The sequence below is a fragment of the Anolis carolinensis genome, chromosome 3 (assembly GCF_035594765.1).
Source record: "Anolis carolinensis isolate JA03-04 chromosome 3, rAnoCar3.1.pri, whole genome shotgun sequence".
Taxonomy (NCBI): domain Eukaryota; kingdom Metazoa; phylum Chordata; class Lepidosauria; order Squamata; family Dactyloidae; genus Anolis; species Anolis carolinensis.
The window spans coordinates 206,438,042-206,458,675 of record NC_085843.1 but is presented as its reverse complement, the minus strand read 5'-3'; the positions used below and the strand labels follow the sequence as shown (position 1 = coordinate 206,458,675).

At 39.2% G+C, this 20,634-nt stretch overlaps 1 protein-coding gene across 8 annotated transcripts in view; it reads right to left on the bottom strand.

The window, feature by feature from the left end:
- blnk (B cell linker) overlaps positions 1-15,423 on the bottom strand; it is a 158,850-nt gene extending 143,427 nt beyond the window's left edge. For 2 of the 8 annotated variants that reach the window (XM_008116748.3, XM_008116750.3), the window contains exon 1: positions 12,215-12,675. In XM_008116748.3, the coding sequence (XP_008114955.2) occupies positions 12,215-12,289 (75 nt within the window). In that variant the 5' untranslated portion in view covers positions 12,290-12,675. Of the gene's footprint in view, positions 1-12,214; positions 12,714-15,168 lie in introns of those variants that run through there. The other 6 variants (XM_008116752.3, XM_016995903.2, XM_008116754.3 and 3 more) reach the window with 6 other exon arrangements.
- Positions 15,424-20,634: the final 5,211 nt, after the last annotated feature.

Sequence of the window (20,634 nt, the reverse complement as noted above, 5' to 3'; positions counted from 1 at the left end):
AATCTGAGGCTGGATCTACACTTCCCTATTATCTGCTTTGATCTGGATTATATGAGTCTATGCTGCCAGATAATCTGGGATCATATCCTAGGATATAGAGCAGTGTAGATCCAGTCTGAGACTATGGTTCAAATCCCTGCTTAGCCATGAAAAATTACGGGATGACTTTGGTCAAATCACACTCAGCCTCAGGAAGGCAAAGGCAAATCCGCTCTGAACAATTTCTTGCCAAGAAACCCTTGTGCTACAATTACCATCAGCCAAAAAATGTCTCGAAGTCAAAAGACAACAACAAATAACATCATCACCGATGACTGTTTTCAAAGAACATATGTATTTCGGAATGAGTACAAAGAGGATAGATCAGTAGAGGGGAACACACATACACACTTTTAAATGTTCAATAACTTCTATGACCCAGCACTGGAGAGGTAGGTGAGATGAAAATATACCTCCAAGTCAATAAAGTATGACCTCACTATCTGTGAGCCTGGTATATGCAGTTTCGCCTACATCAGCATTTCTCAACCTGGGGGTCGGGACACCTGGGGGGGGGCTGTGAGGGGGGTTCAGAGGGGTCGCCAAAGACCAGTATTTTCTGTTGGTCATGGGGGTTTTCTGTGGGAAGTTTGACCCAATTCTATCATTGGTGGGGTTCAAGGGGCTCTTTTATTGTAGGTGAACTATAAATCCCAGCAACTACAACTCCCCAATGTCAAGGTCTATTTTTCCAAAACTCCACCAGTGTTCAAAATTGGGCATATTGAGTATTTGTGCTGAAATTGGTCCAGATCCATCATTGTTTGAGTCCACAGTGCTCTCTGGATGTAGGTGAACTACAACTCCAAAACTCAAGGTCAATGCCTACCAAACCCTTCCAGTATTTCCTGCTGGTCATGGGAGTGCTGTGTGCCAAATTTGATCCAATTCCATTGTTGGTGGAGTTCAGAATGTTCTTTGAGCATAGGTGAATTATAACTCCCAGCACCCACAACTCCCAAATGACAAAATCAATCTCTCCCACAACCCCACCAGTATTCAAATTTAGGCGTATTGGGTATTTGTGCCAAATTTGGTCCAGTGAATGAAAATACATCTTGCATATCAGAGATTTACATTACGGTTCATAACAGTAGCAAAATGACAGCTAATAGTTATGAAGTAGCAACAAAATAATGTCTGTCAGAACCCTGGCTGCTGGGCACCAAAAACCATACACGGAGGCCAATCTCTATCTAATATCTTTATTAAGGAAATATATAAAAGCAATAAAAACAAGTGAAGAATATAGTTCAGAAGCAGACCTTTCAAATGAGGTCAAATATAGTCCAAAAATGTATTGTCCAATAATTGATATTAGAGTTCAAAGTTTTAATCCACTTGACCGAAACACACTTTGCCAAGCAATAGTGTGGGGAAATGTCAGAGTCTTAGAGTCCAATGAAGCTTGATAACAAGGCTGGAAATAAACTTGATTCTTGGCTAGGTCCGTGACCAGGAACAGGGCAAAACATGAAGCGTGGAGCGTCCGTGGAACAGGGCAAAACATGAAACATGAAGCGTCCGTGCTTACACAGCAAGGCCAGGCAAAGGCTTGGAAGCTTGATCCGGGAAGCAAGGAACTGGGGTTACGAAGTCCACACACGATCTCTCTCCTGAAGCTGATCAATTGACTCCGCAAAGAATCTCCCGTGTCAACCACCTATATTGGGTCTCGTTTCCCGCCAACAAATCTCTTTCCCTAGAGAACAAGAAACGAAACCCAACTCTGTCCAGATGCAAGACTCCTTAGATTTTCCCAAGGGAAGCAGGCCTAATCAGTCTGTTGTTTGGCTGCAATCCGCAAACTCCTCCGCTGGGCTTCTCTGACTCCTCTGTCTTTAGAATAAAATTATTTCCTGGGAAACGGAGGGGAGTTCTGCCCAAGGCCTGTTTTACTGAATTCTTGAGGGCAAACATCAATATCCGGCAGGTGAAGAGACTCCAGCTCTTGTTGAACCGGCGAAAACCCCATGTTTTCGTCTTCATCTGTCACAATAGTACTAGGAACAGGACTACAGGGCCCATGAGGCATCACATGTCATGGTTGGGGGTCACCACAACATGAGGAACTATATTAAGGGGTCATGGCATCAGGAAGGCTGAGAACCACTGGTTTACATGAATCTGACAAAAATATATCCTCTCTAGGAATTTTCTATGTCCTTCAGGTGTTTCAATGGTATGCTTTCACCAGAAGTTTACATAGGCTGGATTTACATTGCCATATAATCCAGTTTCAGAATGTAGATTAACTGCTTTGAACTGGTTTATATGAGTCTACACTGCATATAAAGCAGTTCAATGAAATTAATCTGCATTCAGAAACTGGATTATATGTCATTGTAGATGGGGCCATGTTGGAGGACATTTATTCATTTTTAATGACATTTATGCCCTGCCTTTCTCAATCCTGGAGGGGACTCAAGGTGGCTTTACACACAGGCAACTATTTGATACCTTGAAAACAATGTACAATTAAAATGAACATTTTAAAATAGAATTATGAGATACATTAAAACATTTAAAATATTTAAAACAATACCTTCACTATTAACTACACAATGCATAATCGTAATCCGGGCCATTCCAATAGTCATTGCACATAATTCCATATATATCTATTGCACAAGTTCTCCAAAGGCTCGATCAAAAAGGGGCTGATTTAATATCCCTGGGGAGGGAGTTCCACAGCTGAGGGGCCACCACTGAGATGGCCCTGTCTCTCGTCCCTGGTAGTCATGCCTGCAAAGAAAGCGGGACCGAGAGCAGGGCCTCCCCAGATGATCTTAAACTCTGAGATGGTTCATAGGGGGAGATCCATTTGGACAGGTAAGCTGGGCCAGAACCGTTTAGGGCTTTATAGGTTAAAGCCATCACTTTGAATTGTGCTCAGTAGCAGACTACCAGCCAGTGGAGCTGACATAACAGGTGGGTTGTATGCTCCGGTGAGCAATCTGACTGTCGCTTGTTGGACCATTTGAAACTTCCGAACAGTCTGCAAAGGCAATCCCACGTAGAGCACATTGCAGTAGTTTATTTGGGATGTAACCAAAGTATGGACCAGGGGTCCTCAAACTTTTTAAGCCAAGGGCCGATCCACAATCCTTCAGACTGTTGAGGGGCCGGATTATCATTAGAAAAAAATACAAACAAATTCCCATGCACACTGCATATGTCTTATTTGTAGTGCAAAAACAAGAACAACAAGAACAACAAGAACAAAAAGAACAATGAAAGAACAATACAATATTTAAAAATAAAAACAATTTTAACCAACATACATTTATCAGGATTTCAATGAGAAGTGTGGTCCTGCTTCTGGCCAATGAGATAGTCAAGTTAATTAGGGTTGTTGTTGTTGTTGTTGTTGTTGTTGTTGTTGTGTGCCTTCAAGTCATTTCAGACTTTGGGTGAGCCTAAGTCTAAAATTTATTTATTATTTATTTACTGCATTTATTTACTACATTTGTATCACACCCTTCTCACCCCAAAGGGGACTCAGAGTGGCTTACAAATTATATGTACATACAATATATTATATTATTAGCATAGCACAATATTAGCATTATATATTACTATATTGAACTATACCACTATACTGGAATATTATTAGTAATATTATATGTAATATAGAATATATAATTAATATTATTATATGGTATTAGTGTTATATTGTATTACATTATAATATTATTATCAATATTATATGAATACTAGCTGTGCCCGGCCATGCGTTGCTGTGGCAAAGTGGTGGTGGTATTGGTTAAAAGTTGTTGTGGAATTTTTATTTGACATTATTTGTATTTTTTAATTAATTTTATTGTAACTTATCTTTTTAATTTATTATATTTTATTATTTTGTTGTATTGTTTTTAGTTATTTTGTTATAGTATTTTATTGTATTAATTTTTTTAGTGTTGTTTATTATTTTTTATTGTATTATTTGTATTTATTTTATTTTTTATTCTTTTATTAACACTGGGCTGAGTGGGTTGCTAGGAGACCAAGTGGGCAGAGCTTAGCCTTCTAAGTGGCAGCAATTGGATAAAAACAATTATTTCTCTCCCTCTAATTAGGACTTTATTTTTCTTTGCTTTTTGTTGTATCAACCTAGAAGCGTGGATGATGGGTTGTGTTGTCAAATTTCGAGGTTGGGGGGCTTGTAGTTTTGTTGTTTTGTGGGTCGCTGTGATGCCATCACTCTTTTATATATATAGATACAATATATTATATTATAAAACTGAGGGCGGGGGCCAGGTAAATGACCTCGGAGGGCCGCATCCGGCCCCCGGGCCTTAGTTTGGGGACCCCTGGTGTGGACTACAATGGCCAAGTCTGACTTCTCAAGGTACTGGTGCAACTGGTGCACAAGTTTTAATTGTGTGAATGCTCCCCTAGCCACTGCCAAAACCTTGGGTTCCAGGCTCAGTGATGACTCCAGGAGAACTCCCAAACTGCGAACCTGTGTCTTCAGGGGGAGTGTAACTCCTTCCAACACAAGCTGTAACCCTATACTCTGGTTGGCCTTGCGACTGACCAGGAGTACCTCCATCTTATCTGGATTCAATTTCAATTTGTTCGCTCTCATCCAGACCGTCACAGCTGCCAAGCACCGGTTCCGGACCTGAACAGCCCCCTTAGTAGCAGGTGGAAAGGTGTGATAAGGATTAAACGTCATCTGCGTACAGATATTATGTGACATAACACATTTATGAAGAGAATAGGAATTATCTAAGTTTTCCAGAGTGGTAATTTACAGCAGAGGTATTTCATTTCAATACAATTTGCTATGATCCATAGTTTCCTGTTTCCATGGTAAGTTTGGGAACATAACCCCTGTAGATAAATGGGGCTCCTATTATACTATTTGGCCACTCTAGAAATTGATGGGATACTAACAAAAAGCTTTTCAAATACAGGTTTGTCGATTACTTCCAGCTTTCAGCTGAAGTGTTTTTTTGAGAGCTTTTTTGCCCTCACCAAATTCAGTGAGAAACAAAAAAAAGCATCATAGTGCTAGGAAAGAAGAAACAAACAAGCGAGCATTGGAAGGTGTCTGCGATAATGCTGTGGAACATGGGTTGGATATCAGTTTTCCTGCATAGCCCACACTTCTCTGAATTTGTGATGCAGCTCTTGGCTCCAAAATTGCACAAAATAGGTATATTAAAGAACATTTATTCATTTTATTTTACTTGTTTATGAATATTTTAAATCATCTACCTCTAACGAGTTTAAAATGCTGCAAACAGTTCATAAAATATGCAATATAAAATCACAGTATAATTATATGAATGCTTGAAGGTGAAAGTATATGGTGATTAGGCTAAACTACATCAGGAAGGTCTGTATAAAGAGAGGTGCCTTTAGCAGACACCTACAAATAGGAAATTCTGGTATATGTTGACTACCAGAAGAAATTACATAGTGGTTGGCACTGGATAAGCTAAAATATACTGGGAGGGGTTGCGTAAACCAATGTATCATATTTTCTTATGTATAATTCCACTTCATGTATAAATCGAGATTAGGATTTATATATTTATTATTTATTTATTTACTACACTTATATCCTGCCCTTCTCAACTCCGAAAGGGACTCAGAGTGGCTTTACAAAAGCAACAATTTGATGCTACATATAAAAATACATCAGTAAATAAATAGAAGCATTAAAGCCAACAATTAAAACATAACATTAAAAACATCAGTACAAGAATCAAATAATCCAGGTTGTATTCCAAGGCCAGTCCGAGTCATCATTATGAAATTATCATCTATTATTGCACTGCTCCCATTTCTGACCAAATGCCTGATCCCAGAGCCATGTTTTTAGTTTTTTCCTGAATGTCAGGACGGAGGCGGCTGATCTAATTTCACTGGGGAGAGAGTTCCATAGACGAGGGGCCACTACTGAGAAGGCCCTGTCTCTCGTCCCCACCAGTAGCGCTTGCGAGGGCCAAAATTTGAGGCCAAAATTATGGATTTTGGCAATATGACATGTGGATAAGTCAAGGGTCATTCTGCAGTGAGGGGAAAACACTAGGACAGCCTCAGGGGGTAAGTGTAGACTCATATAATCCAGTTCAGAGCAGATAATGTGGATTATCCACTTTGATAATCTGGATTATATGGCAATGTAGAAGAAGCCTACAATTTTGCCTTTTGCCACTCTACTCATAGTTAGTGCTAACTCTGACCAATGGATAAGTCAAACCAGATTTTTTGGGTTGGGGTTTTGACCATCATTTCGAGATGTATACATGCAAGAGCAAAGGCTCTTTCAGGCAGGGGGAATCTTTTCATTGATATCCCACCTTTGCCACCATTAAATATGTAAAGAGCACTACTCAAACAGGTAGGGGGAATTTGTGTTATCCCACCTTTACTGCCATTAAAATATGTAAGAAGCACTTCATGATCAGGCAGGGGGAAATCTCTGTTTCAAGATCCCAGCCACTGCCAACAATAAACACATGAGAGCATGTGTGTGTGTGTGTGTATGAGGCAAAGAGGCGCTGAGGGGAGAGCGGGGCCAGGCTGTGGCGCAGGCTGTTGAGCAGCTGCAATAAATCACTCTGACCATGAGGTCATGAGTTCGAGGCCAGCCCGTGGTGGGGTGAGCACCCATCAATTAGAAATAAAAAATAGCCCCTGCTCGTTGCTGACCTAGCAACCCGAAAGATAGTTGCATCTATCAAGTAGGAAATAAAGTACCACTTATTTAAAAAGTGGGGAGGCAAGGTTAACTAATTTAAGACCTGGAATGAGGAAGTGCCATCAGAGTGGATGATGAAGCAGCTGCTTCCCCCTGTGGTCAGAATTGAACATCCCCTCAGGAGAAGGTTAACTTGCCTCTGCGTCTGTCTGTCTCGGTCTCTGTTTGATGTGTTTATGGGCATTGAATGTTTGCCCTATGTGTGTATAATGTGATCCGCCCTGAGTCCCCTTTGGGGTGAGAAGGGCGGAATATAAATACTGTAAATAAATAAATAAATAAATAAATAAACTCCACAAACTCTGTAGTAGTGCAGTTCACAACTTGAAGACACTATCTTTATTGAAACAAAGAAATGTTTATTTATGAATTCTTTGGCACATATGCGTATCTTGTTACAAAGGTTCTCTTCTTCAGTTCACTTGGTAATACACAATCTTTTCTTTTAACAATATATGTCTCTCCTCAGCCTTTTTGACTGGGCACTTAAAACTTGAAGTTACTCTTCACTATAGTCAAACTGACTGAAACCTAGTCTCAACAGACTACCTTTCCCCCTCAGTTCTACCTGAGAACTCAGACTTAAATTAGTCACTTATTACTTCAATATACAATTGGAAGCTACAACTTGAACACATACATCTTCCTTCTAGCTCACCAGCTAGAAACTCAAATGCAGACGTCTTCCTTCTAGCTCCCTAGCTAGAAAACTGAGAAACCCTTTCTAATGGTGTTGTTGCATGTTTTCCGGGCTGTATGGCCATGTTCTAGAGGTATTCTCTCCTGATGTTTCACCCACATCTATGGCAGGCATCCTTAGAGGTTGTGAGGTATGGAAAAACTAAGCAAAAAAGGAGGGAACTAATGTTCCCTCCTTTTTTCCTTTTAGCTACCTCTGCCCCTTTCTTGCTAGCTTCTCCAAATAGCTATATTTCTACAGCAGTAGTTACGTTACCATGGTGACGCACAGCCAATCAGAAGTAGCTCTCTCCTGTCTACCTTTACCATTAAACCAACATTAATAACATAAACAAAAATCCCCATTATAATTAGGTTTTCCATTACAATACATGATACATTATATCATGTGCCTGAAAATAAAAGATATTAGTCACATATCTAATATAAAGGGCAAGTTTATTCCACATAATAGATTTTACCACATTCAATGTCACGCCCTGCACAATTGTGGGGTAGACATAAAGAGAAACACCATATAACGTGAAAGATTGAATTCCTGAGTATCTCAGGAAGCCATGTTTCACTGAAATATGGCATAGCCTAGTGAGAATGGCAAATAAAATGTTAGGGATAACCTATGTGTGCATGAGTCTGTTAAAAACATGCAAGCAAATATGATTCAGATAGAAAAGATTTATAATTGAATGAACACAGAAAGATCATGCAAGGAGGCTTTTCTCTCACTCCAACCACCACCACAGATACAGTAGGGCCGGCAGAATGTTGGATAAGCGAATATGTTGGATAATAAGGAGAGATTAAGGAAAAGCCTATTAAACATCAAATTAGGTTATGATTTTACAAATTAAGCACCCAAACATCATGCTATACAACAAATAAGGGCCGGGCTGTGGCGCAAATAAGGGCCGGGCTGTGGCGCAGCTGGCTAGTAACCAGCTGCAATACATGACCGAGAGGTCATGAGTTCGAAGCCTGGGTCGGTCAAGCCCCCGACCATTAAATAGCCCAGCTTGCTGTTGACCTATGGAGCCCCGAAAGACAGTTGCATCTGTCAGTTAGGGAAATTTAGGTACGCTTTATGCGGGAGGCTAATTTAACTAATTTACAACATCATAAAAACTGCCAGCAAAACACGAGGAAAGGAATGAGGAAGTACAGCCACTAGTGGACAGTGAAGCAATAGCTCCCCCTGTGGCCAGAATTGTGAAGCTGGAAAAAAAAAGTTAAATGCCTCTGTGTCTGTCTATATATGTTGTTTGTCTGTTGGCATTGAATGTTTGTTCATTGTAATCCACCCTGAGTCCCCTTCGGGGTGAGAAGGGCGGAATATAAATATGTAAATTGTGATGTCTCATGGGCCTTGTAGTACTATTGTGGCAGACGAAGAGGAAAACATGGGATTTCCACCGGTTCAGCCAGAATCGGAGCCCCTGCACCTGGAGGATGTTTGCCCTCAAGAAGTCAGCCAAACAAGCCTTGGGCAGAATTCTCCCCCGTTTTCCCGAAGAGACAATTATAATAGAGATAGAGGAGCTAGGGAGGCGAATCGCCGGAGTGCCAGAATAGCAGCCAAACAATTAGCTGATTAGGTCTGCTTCCCTTGGGAAATTCTAAGGAGTCATGCATCTGGACAGAGTGGTTTCACTTCTAGTTCTCCAGGGAAAGTGTTCTTCTGGCGGGAAACGAGACCCTATTTAGGTGTTTTTCCGCGAAGGAAATCTTGCGGAGTCAACTCGTCAGCTTGAGGAGTGAGATCGTGTGTGGATTTAGTAATCCCAGTTCCTTGTTTCCCGGACCAAGTTCCAAGCCTGCCTTGCTTCACGTTTGACCGCGGACCTCGCCACGGACCTTGTTCTTGCTTCTTGTTTGCCTCGTACCAAGTCTTGTTTCGCCAAGAATCTAGTTTGTTTTCCAGCCCTGTTGTCAAGCTTCAATGGACTAAAAGACCTTGTCATCTCCCCACACTATTGCTTGGCAAAGTGTGTGTTTCGGTTAATGGATTATAACTTTGGACTCTAATATCTCATATTGGACATTATTTTCCTGGACTATATTTGACCTTTCCTGAAAGGTCTACTTCTGAACTTTATTCTTCACTTGTTTTTATTGACTTTATATATTCCTTAAATAAAGATATTAGATAGAATCTGGCCTCTGCGCATGGTTATTGGTGTTCTGTAGCCTGGGTCCTGACATAAATAAATAAATAAATAAATAAATAAATAATAAATTTGACAGAAAAAGTAGTTCAATACGCAGTAATGCTATGTAGTAATTACTGTATTTACAAATTTAGCACCAAAATATCACGATGTATTGAAAACATTGACTACAAAAATGCGTTGGATAATCCAGAATGTTGGATAAGCGAATGTTGGATAAGTGAGACTCTACTGTATGTTTAGTCTGCATATGGGGCAGATCCTTCTTAGTAGTTGCTCCCAGGCTGTGAAATCCTGTCCCCATTAGACTAAGGGCCTCATCACATTAAATGTCCTGACATGGGCAACAGTAGGGCATCCCACAATATTCAGTAAATATCAGGCATTGCAGCAAATATGTGGGGCAGCAGAGGAATCTGCTGTCCCATACCCAACATCACCTGCATTGCCACTTTCCCCATCACACAGGGAAAGCGTCACTGCCAAGATTCCCCCTGTGTTGTCCCCATTGCTGGCAATGAGAACACGGGAAGCCTCCCGTATTCTGCTTGCTCCGTCGTAGGTCTCTTCCAGTACAGCTTGGAGATGGAGTCCTGCTGGAAGTAGCTGTGTTGTTTGATGGGATCTGGCGGGCTCCATCCCTGAACTGTGCTGGAAGCATCCTAGGATGGATAAGAAAGCCTGTCTGATGAAGTCATAAATTGGTACCCTCTCTGTTCAAAGGACCTTCCAGCAAGCAAGGCATTTTCTGTTCACTCAGGCCTTTGATTATTTGCTATCTGTTGCAGAAGATCTTTTAATCAAGGGATGTTGCATTTATATTTTTATCATAGTTAAAACTTTTTAAAAAATATTTTAATGTGGTTGTTTGATTTTTTTTTAAAAAAATGTAAAATCCATTATCCAACTGCATTTGGTTTTAACTCAAATTGTGATCTGCCCTGGGTTGCATATTGGAAGGAAGGTGGGATAGAAACAATAAAATAAAATACAGATTGAGTATCCTTTTGCCTTATCTGGAATTCTGACATCTCAATTATGTCAAAATCTAAATTGTCCACATGGCTGAGATAGTAACACCTTTGCTTTCTTCTGGTTCACAGTACACAGAGTTTCATGCACATTGTGAAAAACACTGGGGAAAAAATAATTTCATGTATGAAAATTACATGTATGAAATTTATGTTTAGGCTTGGGTCCCATCTCCAGGATACCTCATAATATAAATATACATATTCCAAAATCTGGGGAAAAATGAAATATTGAACAGATTTTAAAGAGTAGGAAGAGTGGAACCGCAACCACTTTTTCATTCACTTCATTTGGTAAATGGAGATGAAAGTGGCAGTAAGCATTATCAATCCTACGGGAGGGCAAATGAAGGCATCTAAGAGCTCTTCCACATAGCAATATAAGCCAGAATATCAAGTCAGAAAATACCACAATATCTGCTTTAAACTGGAATATCTGAGTCTACACTGCCATATCTTCTAGTTCAAAGCAGAAAATGTGGGGTTTTATTCAGCTGTATGGAAGGGGCCTAAGACTCTTCCACCCGACCCCCAAGCATTTCTCTCTTCATACCATCCAATGTGTGTATGAGTGCAGCACTGCGGCCGCAGTTAACTTTATGATGTTTTCAGAATTATTAGAAGTTCAGTGTAATCATTTTATTACATTTTATTTTAAAATTGAGCCCAATGAAAGTCATTTAGTTTACTGAATATTGCTGGATGCCCTCTATGTGTATTTATTATATATATGATCTGTGCATATATTACAGTGAATATCTGGAATATGAAGCACTCTGAATGTTTACATTCCCAGGTAAATGCTGTGAGTTAAGAAATTAAGAAATAGGGTTTGTTGTGTGTTTTCTGGGATGTATGGCCATGTTCCAGAAGCATTCTCTCCTGATGTTTTGCCCACATCTATGGCAGGCATCCTCAGAGGTTGTGAGGTATATTGACCTCACAACCTCTGAGGATGCCTGCCATAGATGTGGGCGAAACATCAGGAGAGAATGCTTCTGAAACATGGCCATACATCCGAGAAAACACACAACAACCCTGTGATTCTGGCCATGAAAGCCTTTGACAACACAATTAAGAGATACGTAAAATGCTACAAAGCCCCATCTGCATTACCACCCAACTACTGTTTCTTAATAAACACTGATAAAGCAATTTTCACTGCTGGTACTTTTTTTGCATTCCTATTACATCTGATCCAATCCACCTTTTCAATCACATGGGGACTAGCATTTCTCTCTTGACAGCACCACAGAGTGTGTATGAATGCAGCATCAGCAGTACCATAAGCTCCAGCCTTTGGCACATTTGCCCCAATTGCACTATTGGCATCCCAGCCTTTTCCCAGCCCTCTGATTCCAGTGAACAACACCACAAACATCCCACAGCTCAACACATTTGATTAATAAAATGTTCTATTTTGTGCTCTTGGAATGTCCTGAATGTATCAAAAGAACATGTCTCCAATTACTTCCTGGAGTGAAAGCAGAAGGAAGTACAATAAAAAACCCTAATTTACAAGATGAATCCCAATTGATTAGAATCTGATATCAGCGCTGTACCTGTTTTAGCAAATCTGCAACTTGAGAAGCAGTCCAATTCTCACATTCTTCTCGAAAGGGTAGTTTTGTTGCCATGCTGGGCCCCCGGCAAGACTGACTGGATCTGCTTCTGGTAATGCTGAAACTGTTTGCTTTTACTAAATATCATTGACTGAATTCTGGAAGTCATTAGAGGAAGTTCCCTTTGCAACTTTTTTCCCTTATGGTCATCATTGCTTAAAGCTCACACACCCCCTTTCTGTGGCTTCAGAGCTATTTCTGGATCAGTGTAACCATTTTCTTTTCTTTTTTTAAAAAAGTCTGTGCTCAATGAAAATGCGTCTGCTTACCGAATATCTTTGGATGTCCTCTGTGCTCATTGAATATATTATTTGTATATATTACGTAGGATATTTGGAAACTTTTAGATCTTTATATTCCCAGGCAAAATTTGTGAATGTTCACAAATTATGAGATAAAGAAAATAGCACAGTGTTAAGACTGTATTACCATTCAACTACTGTTTGTTAATGGCCATGTTTTTTTTAAAACACGTTTCTTTGTCTGTATTTTTTGAATTTCTATTCCATTTGAACTGACAAATTATTCTCTACCACTCACAGAAATTTAGCAATTTAGTCTTCAATCTTTTGTAATCTTTATCTTTTGCAATTCATCTTTAAACCTACTAGGACAGCCATGTTACTACCCAAATGCTACTGTATTTACTCACGTCTAATGCACCATCAAATCTAAGGCGCATCTCAATTTTCAAAGGCCTTAAACTAAAGAAGTATTTGCTGATTAATGTAATGTGCACTGACAAAAGTAATTTGGCTATTACTGTTTTTCCATGCTTAGAATTCCTCCTTTAAAAACAAAAGTGTTAGAACACCAAAGTCTCTACCAATAGAAAAACAAACCTTGGGATGCATCTATGCTGTGAATTAAATCCACTGTAATCCATTGTGTGGTGGCACAATGGGTTAAACTCTTGTGCTGCTGAACTGCTGACCTGAGGGTCGGCAGTTCAAATCCATGGGATGGCATGAGCTCCCACTGTTAGCCCTACCTCCTGCCAACATAGCAGTTTAAAAACATGCAAAAGTGAGTAGATAAATAGATATCGCATTTGCGGGAAAAGGCAAAAACATGCTCCAAGCAGTCATGCTGGCCACACAACCAGGAGGTGTCTACGGACAACACAGGCTTCTCGGCTTGGAAATAGAGAAGAGCACCTCCCCCAGAGCCAGAGTTGAGCACTGCATCCAGAGCCAGAAATGAAAGGAGAAGCCTTTGCCTTTGTCTGTGTATTTGTGTTTCATTGTATTTCATTGCAACAAGACATTGAATGTTTGCCTGTGTCTGTTTATATATTATAATCCACTCTCAGTCCCCTCTGGGAGAAAGGCAGAATATAAATAAATTATTATTATTATTATTATTATTATTATTATTATTATTATTATTATTATTATTATCTGCCCTGGCTCAATGCTATGGAATTTTGGGATTTATAATTTTACAATGCCTTGAGCCTTCTCTGCCAAAGAACGCTGATGCCTCACTAAACAACAAATACCAGAGATGCATAGCACTGAGTCATGGCAATTACATTTGCACGGACATCCCTCAAACAGGAGCTCTAGGTGCTCCTGAAGTAGCTTCCCCTTTTGCTTTGGCTCAGCACTAAGATCACCATACTACACAAATCTAATGTGCAACCTAATGTTGCCAAGGTCATTTAGCCAAAGAAAGGTGAGCATTAGATTCCAGTAAATAAGGAATTGTTAATGAGCCTAATTATAAAAAGGAATGGGCAAGGTGTGCCATGTAAGCCACAAACTGCATCCTTTGAATCTCTTCTGAAGATTACCCCACTTGTAAAAAAAAAAAAAAGATCATATTTATTTCCTCAACAGTTGAAAACTGAGGCAGGATACAGAAATTCTGCTTCATCTCTATCCACCTTATCTCCTAAAAAATGAAAAAGAGAGGGAAGAACTATGCTGACATTGAAATAGAAGGTGACACAACATACAAACGTCTGCAAATTGAGATGCCATTCCATATATCTAATGAAGTGGCTTGCAGCTCATGAATCTATGTGTGAAATAAACTTTGCTAGCCAACAACTACCAGGTGCTGAAAGCTGTATTTTAGAGGAAGGAAGTGACAAACCATTTCTGGGTATTCCTTTCTTAAGAAAACCCTAAGAAAGTCATGGGGTTATTATATAAGGTGACTTGAAGGTCCACGCACAGACATGGTCTATAAAGTGTTTTTTGACTCTTGGTTTTTATTGTTGTGATAGACTGAAGCAGCAATATACCTAGCAACATAATTAAACAGGTTTAATTGCTGTATACTGGTATAAAGACAGAAATGTAAGACAATAGGCAGCTGCTTTTGGAATTCACAAAATGCATTCGGACTTATGAATGTACACCTTCGATGTACACCATCTGCCCATTTAGGTCTGTCACAGTTTCCATCTTTTGGGTAGCTGAGGGTGATATTTACTAGGAGCAGAGTTTTTTCATGTGTAGACACTCCAACTTGACAAGTTTATTCATATTTCTTTCTGGTTTCATTTCCGAAGGAAACTGAAACACATTTTCTACTACTTATCTGGCAACTAAATGGATGAGCTTTAATTGCAATGGCTCAATGTTTTGGAATCATTGGATTTGTAATTTGGTGAGGCTCCAGTACTCCTCGGCAAAGAAGGCTAAAAACCTTGTAATGCCACAACTCTCATGATTCCATATAATTGAGCCATGGCAAATAAAGTGATATCAAGCTGGATTAATTCTACAGTGCATATATCCAAAAATGGAGAGTTCATTTATAAGCCACATTCCAGTTCCACCACAATATTGTATTTTTACAACTACAGAATGCTATCAAGCAAATCACAATAATTAACAAAAATGAATGAATTGGCATTTAAAAAAATAACATAAGAGTCTTACCATTTTGAAATAAAGTTTCAACAGCGAAGTTGGCCATCATTTTGACAATCATCAGCTTGTTTCGTAAGGCAATCCTGAGTCACTGTGACACAACGAATGTAAAAATTTCCAGAAAGGCAGAGAATGAGAATATTTATTTATATGCTATTCCACATCCTGTTTCTTCTCTTCCTGTTTGTTTTTTCTCTGTTAACATATTTTTTAGGACTAAAGTTGGAAGTAATTACTTTAACGTCTGCTCCTCATTGCCTCGTTCTATTGGTTGTTCCTATTATTCCGACGCTTGTCTGATGCTGCTCTGAAAACCAACTATTTTAAACTTATCTTCCAGTGACAGGAAGCAAATTCCTAAAACTTGTTTACATGGTTTGACTATTGCAGTCATTAAAGCAATGTTTCAATGTATCTCTTAAATGAGAAGTTAATTGGAAATGATACCATTAACTTACCTGCTAAATTGTAGCAGCTTGCTCCCACTGGTATTACCAATTTACCATATGAAATATGCAGCAGCTTTTCAAATCAACATCAACATTAAGCAAAGAGCAAAAGGCACTGTGCTTTTCCCTTCGTACCAACCCTCAGAAAAGTCATTGTAAGAGAAAAGCAGAAGGGTTTGAATTCAAGGTATATTTAAACAGCAACTTATTGAAGAGAGATGTTTTCTTCTGTCATAAAACTGTTTTTAAGTGTTCCATGTCCACAGAGGTCAATTATATTTGTGTTCAGATAATGATTGACATGCAAATGGTACCCAGTGGAAAGGAAACAAGAAAAAGCAATTAACTGGGTTAGAGTATTAATAGTACCAGAATTATTAAAATCATAAGGCTCAAAAGGAGGTACCAGCTTGGTGTAACAGTTTAGTGCTGGAATACAGTTGTATATACTATAACTCTCCCCATCCAAGATTATAGAAATGCTTGCTAAAAAATCCCAGACCTTTGTTCAGCAGTGCAACTATTAATTAGGAGAAAGACCTGCACCAACAGATAAATTTTGTTGATAGCAAAGCAACCCAAATTATGTTGCTGAAAATTATCCTCTTCTCGAAAAGCTTAGTGTGTGTTTATTGCTACAGGTTGACTATCCCTGCTGTCAAATCCTTGGGATCAGAAGTGTTTTGGATTTTGGAATGCTTCTATTTGTATGTATGCATATAAAGAGATATCTTGGAGATGGAACCCAAATTTAAACACAAAGTTCATTTATGTTTCATATATACCCTATACAGATAAGCTGAAAATAGATTTCTGCAGAGTATTTTTTAATAATGTTGTGCATGAAACAAAGGTTGTTTATCTTGAACCAACAAATAGTGAAGGTGTCACTATTGAAGACACCTGGAACTTCATCACACAATGGAGGAAAAGCGGGTGGAATCGTCTTCTTCGCATGGCAGCCGTTGGCGTTCTGTCTTTAAAGAAGATGGAGAATTTACTCACCCCCATCACACAGGATCACCTCATCCCATTTCTAGCTCAACTATCTGCTTCATTTCCCATCACACGGGTGAGCATTGTCCCTTTCAATTTCAGGAGACCAGCACACTTTTAAAACACTTCTCTCAATGGGATTTGCCTCATCTTGTTTGAACTCCTTCTTTCAAGGAGACCAGCACTTTTAAACAACTTCTTTCAAAGGGGACCCACACCATCTTTAAACTACTAATGGTGACAGAAGGAGCATTGAGGGGCAATAGCATATATATATATATATATATATATATATATATATATATATATATATATAGCTTTACTGGGCTTGGTTCCCATGTAAGCCGCCCTGAGTCCCTTTGGGGACATGGGGCGGGATATAAGAAGAAAGTTATTATTATTAGAAGATTGCCCATATGAACACCAACTTTGGAACATCATAAAATGGAGTGTAAATGGACAAATCCACCACTTCCCACCCCAAGGTAAATTACCAATTTTAAGCATTTTTATGCAAAGGGAGAGGAGCTGAGTCAATCCTGTTAGGAATTGATGTATTAGCTAAAATAGCAAATTCCATGGGTTGAAAAGTGTGCATGGGCAAAAGTGTGTCCTCCAGACATGTGGTCACTGGTGAGTAGCCTAACCATTGAAAGATTAAAAGTAAGTGGGGCTGGTCAATGCAGATATGTGTCATGCCCATGTGACAGGGTGACAAGTTACACATCACATACTTTGTCCCTGGACATGAATGGTAAGACAATGTTGAGACTATATAAGCAGAAGCAGACATGTGCTATTTCTCTCTTGTTGCTTCTCTTTCTCAACTGTAATATCTCAGCTATTTATCAAGATTGTGGGTATTCGAGGTATTTTGTATATAGCCTGTAAATCCAGAACAGATTAAGAATAAAAGCCTTCAAATTTTCTGTGAATTAAAGGATATTCTGGAGTATAATTAACTTAAGAGATATAAGGTCCAGGAGCTTGCTGATAAGGGCCATTCTAGAATAGGGCTGATTAATTTGGCAAATCTTACAACATTTTGTGTGAGAGCTGCATCGTAGGAGGCAGTAATTTGGAGAGTCGTAAATACAGGCCTATCCTGGTGGGATTGTCGTGCCTTTGGAATGAAACCAACCCGTGCCAACAGATTCCTGCCCATCTTTCAAATCCTCCCATTTCTACATGCTGTGGAGACGGAATACCATGGGTAACCCACATAGTGGGTCATGCATCATTTGATGGGATCCATTGGATTTCATCTTTGAAGTGTGTAGAAATGGAGGAAAACCTCTGTTTGTTGAGGTCCCTAGATAAAGAATGCTCAATATCTAACAACAGAGTAGACAAGTTCCTTAAGAAGGTAGAAATCCTTTCCATAGTGAGGTTATATTGTAGAACTGGTCCTTTAATATTGTAGGATATAAGTATCCTGATATGTAAATCTCTCCATGCCATTAAAACTCAGCAACAAACGAGATAAAAGAGCCGAAAGAGCAGAGAATGAATATTGATATTAGAGTTGAAGCATTATTGAGTTTGTTAAACAAAACCAGAAAGATCCCTTAACATTGATTTTCCCAGTGTTCTCTAGCTTGTTATTTATTGATTATCACCTTGTGCATTATTATTCAGAATGCAAGTTAACAAATGTAACAGTTTGGTTTGGCAGCAAGAAAATACTACCGCAGATATCCTGATATTGTTGGCGAGTATAAGGCTGTAATGCTACTTTTTCTTCTTCTTTATATTATAAGTAGATTTATATTTTTACTACCCTTATATAAAGGTTTGGTTGGAGATTAAGGTATTATTTCTAACGTACTATTGACACAGCTTTTTGATCTTGAGCTGCTGAAACATGAACATGCACACGGCAATCACAACACCTTTAATCCCAATTCCCTGGTTGTAAAGCGCTATTTAATCAATCAAAACACTGGGTTAGATGTCATGTGGCTTATAATCAAGAGCTGCATATCATCTTTAAATAACATCTACAGCTGAAGGCTCATTTCAAGCATAGCAAGTATTTCCCCACTGGCTCTATATCACCAGCGTGGAGTGTGCCATTGAGCAACTCCAGAATGACTCCAATTATGACTCCAATGTTGACAGAGTTTCAGAAATACCAGAGCAGCATGCGAGCACATGCCTACAGCAGGATATATGTGTTTGTGTTTCATGTGATTTAAAACCCCCCAAAACAGGGTTGGGTTCAGGAGGCACAATACTTGGAAAATTACAGTAAAAAGTAACAAGTCTCAGTTATGGCATTTATCACAGAATGGTTCCAAGCAGAGTTTGGAAAAGTTTCTGTTTTTGGATTATTATTTATTTCCCTCTTTATCTCTCTAAAAAGAGACTCAAAGGGGGTACATCTCCAAGAATTCTCCAAACCATGGGAACATATTTATTCCAAAAGTAATTCTTCCAAGCTCTGGTTTCAAGGCTGTCTCAAAAGTATTTATTATTATAGTTACCTTTAAAAATCTTTAAAATTGGATGTGTTTAGTTACTTTTAACGAAGCCATCAAAATACTACAAGGTGCAAACATGTGGTAGAAAACACACCAAAATATCAAACATGTGTATTTTGAGAAATTATAGAAAAAATGTAACCTGTTACATAAATACAGTGCAGTCTCCTGTATTCATGGAGGATATGTTCCAAGATCTCACCTGGAAACCTGAAACTCTGGATATTAATGAATGCTATATTTTGGCCACAAGCATACCATAGAATTGCACTGGAGCATATGAAGAAGCCCACAAATGCTTCTGTTGTGCGGTGATGGGGAAAATATTATTTGAAGTGAGGATAAGTGAAACTATGGATATCACATCCCTATACAATAGGGTCATATTGTATTGCCAAAGGAGTGATCTTTTACTATATTGCATTGGTAATGAATTGTAGCTATTGTTATGCCTTAGCTACTGCAAAAGTGAATTAATTACTAGTAATTTCTTTTATATTATATGATTAACTGGGTTTTACTTATGACCTCATCACACTCACCTAAAAAATCATCCTAGGATGCTTTCACCCTGTCACAATATTGTGTGACTTCTGGAGAAGACCCCGCCCCTAAGTGGGGTGAAATCATCAACAGAGCAACATTGGAGGCTTCCCATGGAGCCAGCACAGGTACTTAGTGGAAGGGCGATGGGGAAAGCGTCACCAAGAGGGAGCTGCACGTGGGGTGACAGCTATTATGTGATCATAGTTAAGATGTTGGGCACTCCAAAGGGCTATTCCCATTACTCAATATGGAGCCATCACAGTTAACGTGGAAGCATAATCCTATAGTTGTGTACTGTGAAATGGCTCCTAGACTCCACGAAACACTGTATGGCCTTGTGCCACTTTCTCTCTCTTTCAAACAGCATTGCTACCTCACTAGCCTGCTGTGAGGTATGAAAGCAGAATGCAAATAGGTCAGGAAGTACAGTTGTGCCTTCACATTTGCAGTTTTAACTTGTATGGATTTGATTAAAATATTCAAATCATCAGTTTCATTATCTGAGGCCAAAAGGAGGCACTAGACAGAGAATTATAGTTCATTTTAGGGGGTGGGGAGGGGGGTCTGAAGGAGTAAAACCATCTCCCCCAATTTTACTGTTATTAATCTCCCACACATGTCCCCATCGTGGAAACAACCCTCGTTTATGAAATGGAAAGTGGGAAGTGGGAATGGTTTTCCTCCCCGCCCGCCAATAAAATAGGCTGTCCTTCTCTATCTAGTGATTCCTTTTGGCTTCTGCCTTGATAATGGAACAGTATCATAGTCTCTTTATGAATCTCTGGTCGATTTCCTCAGTCTGGAGGAATCTAAAGATTACAAAAGAGAACTCATCTCTAGGAATTTCAAGGTCCTCCAATACAATTCTATGGCCAGCTTCCAGTGGAAGTTGAGCATAGAGAGACCTAGAAATTCCTAGAGATATGTTCTTTCAGGTAAAAATAAAGGAATTGCTATTTTTTCTTAACCTGAAAGAACATCCCACTTTCATGTGGGTTTTG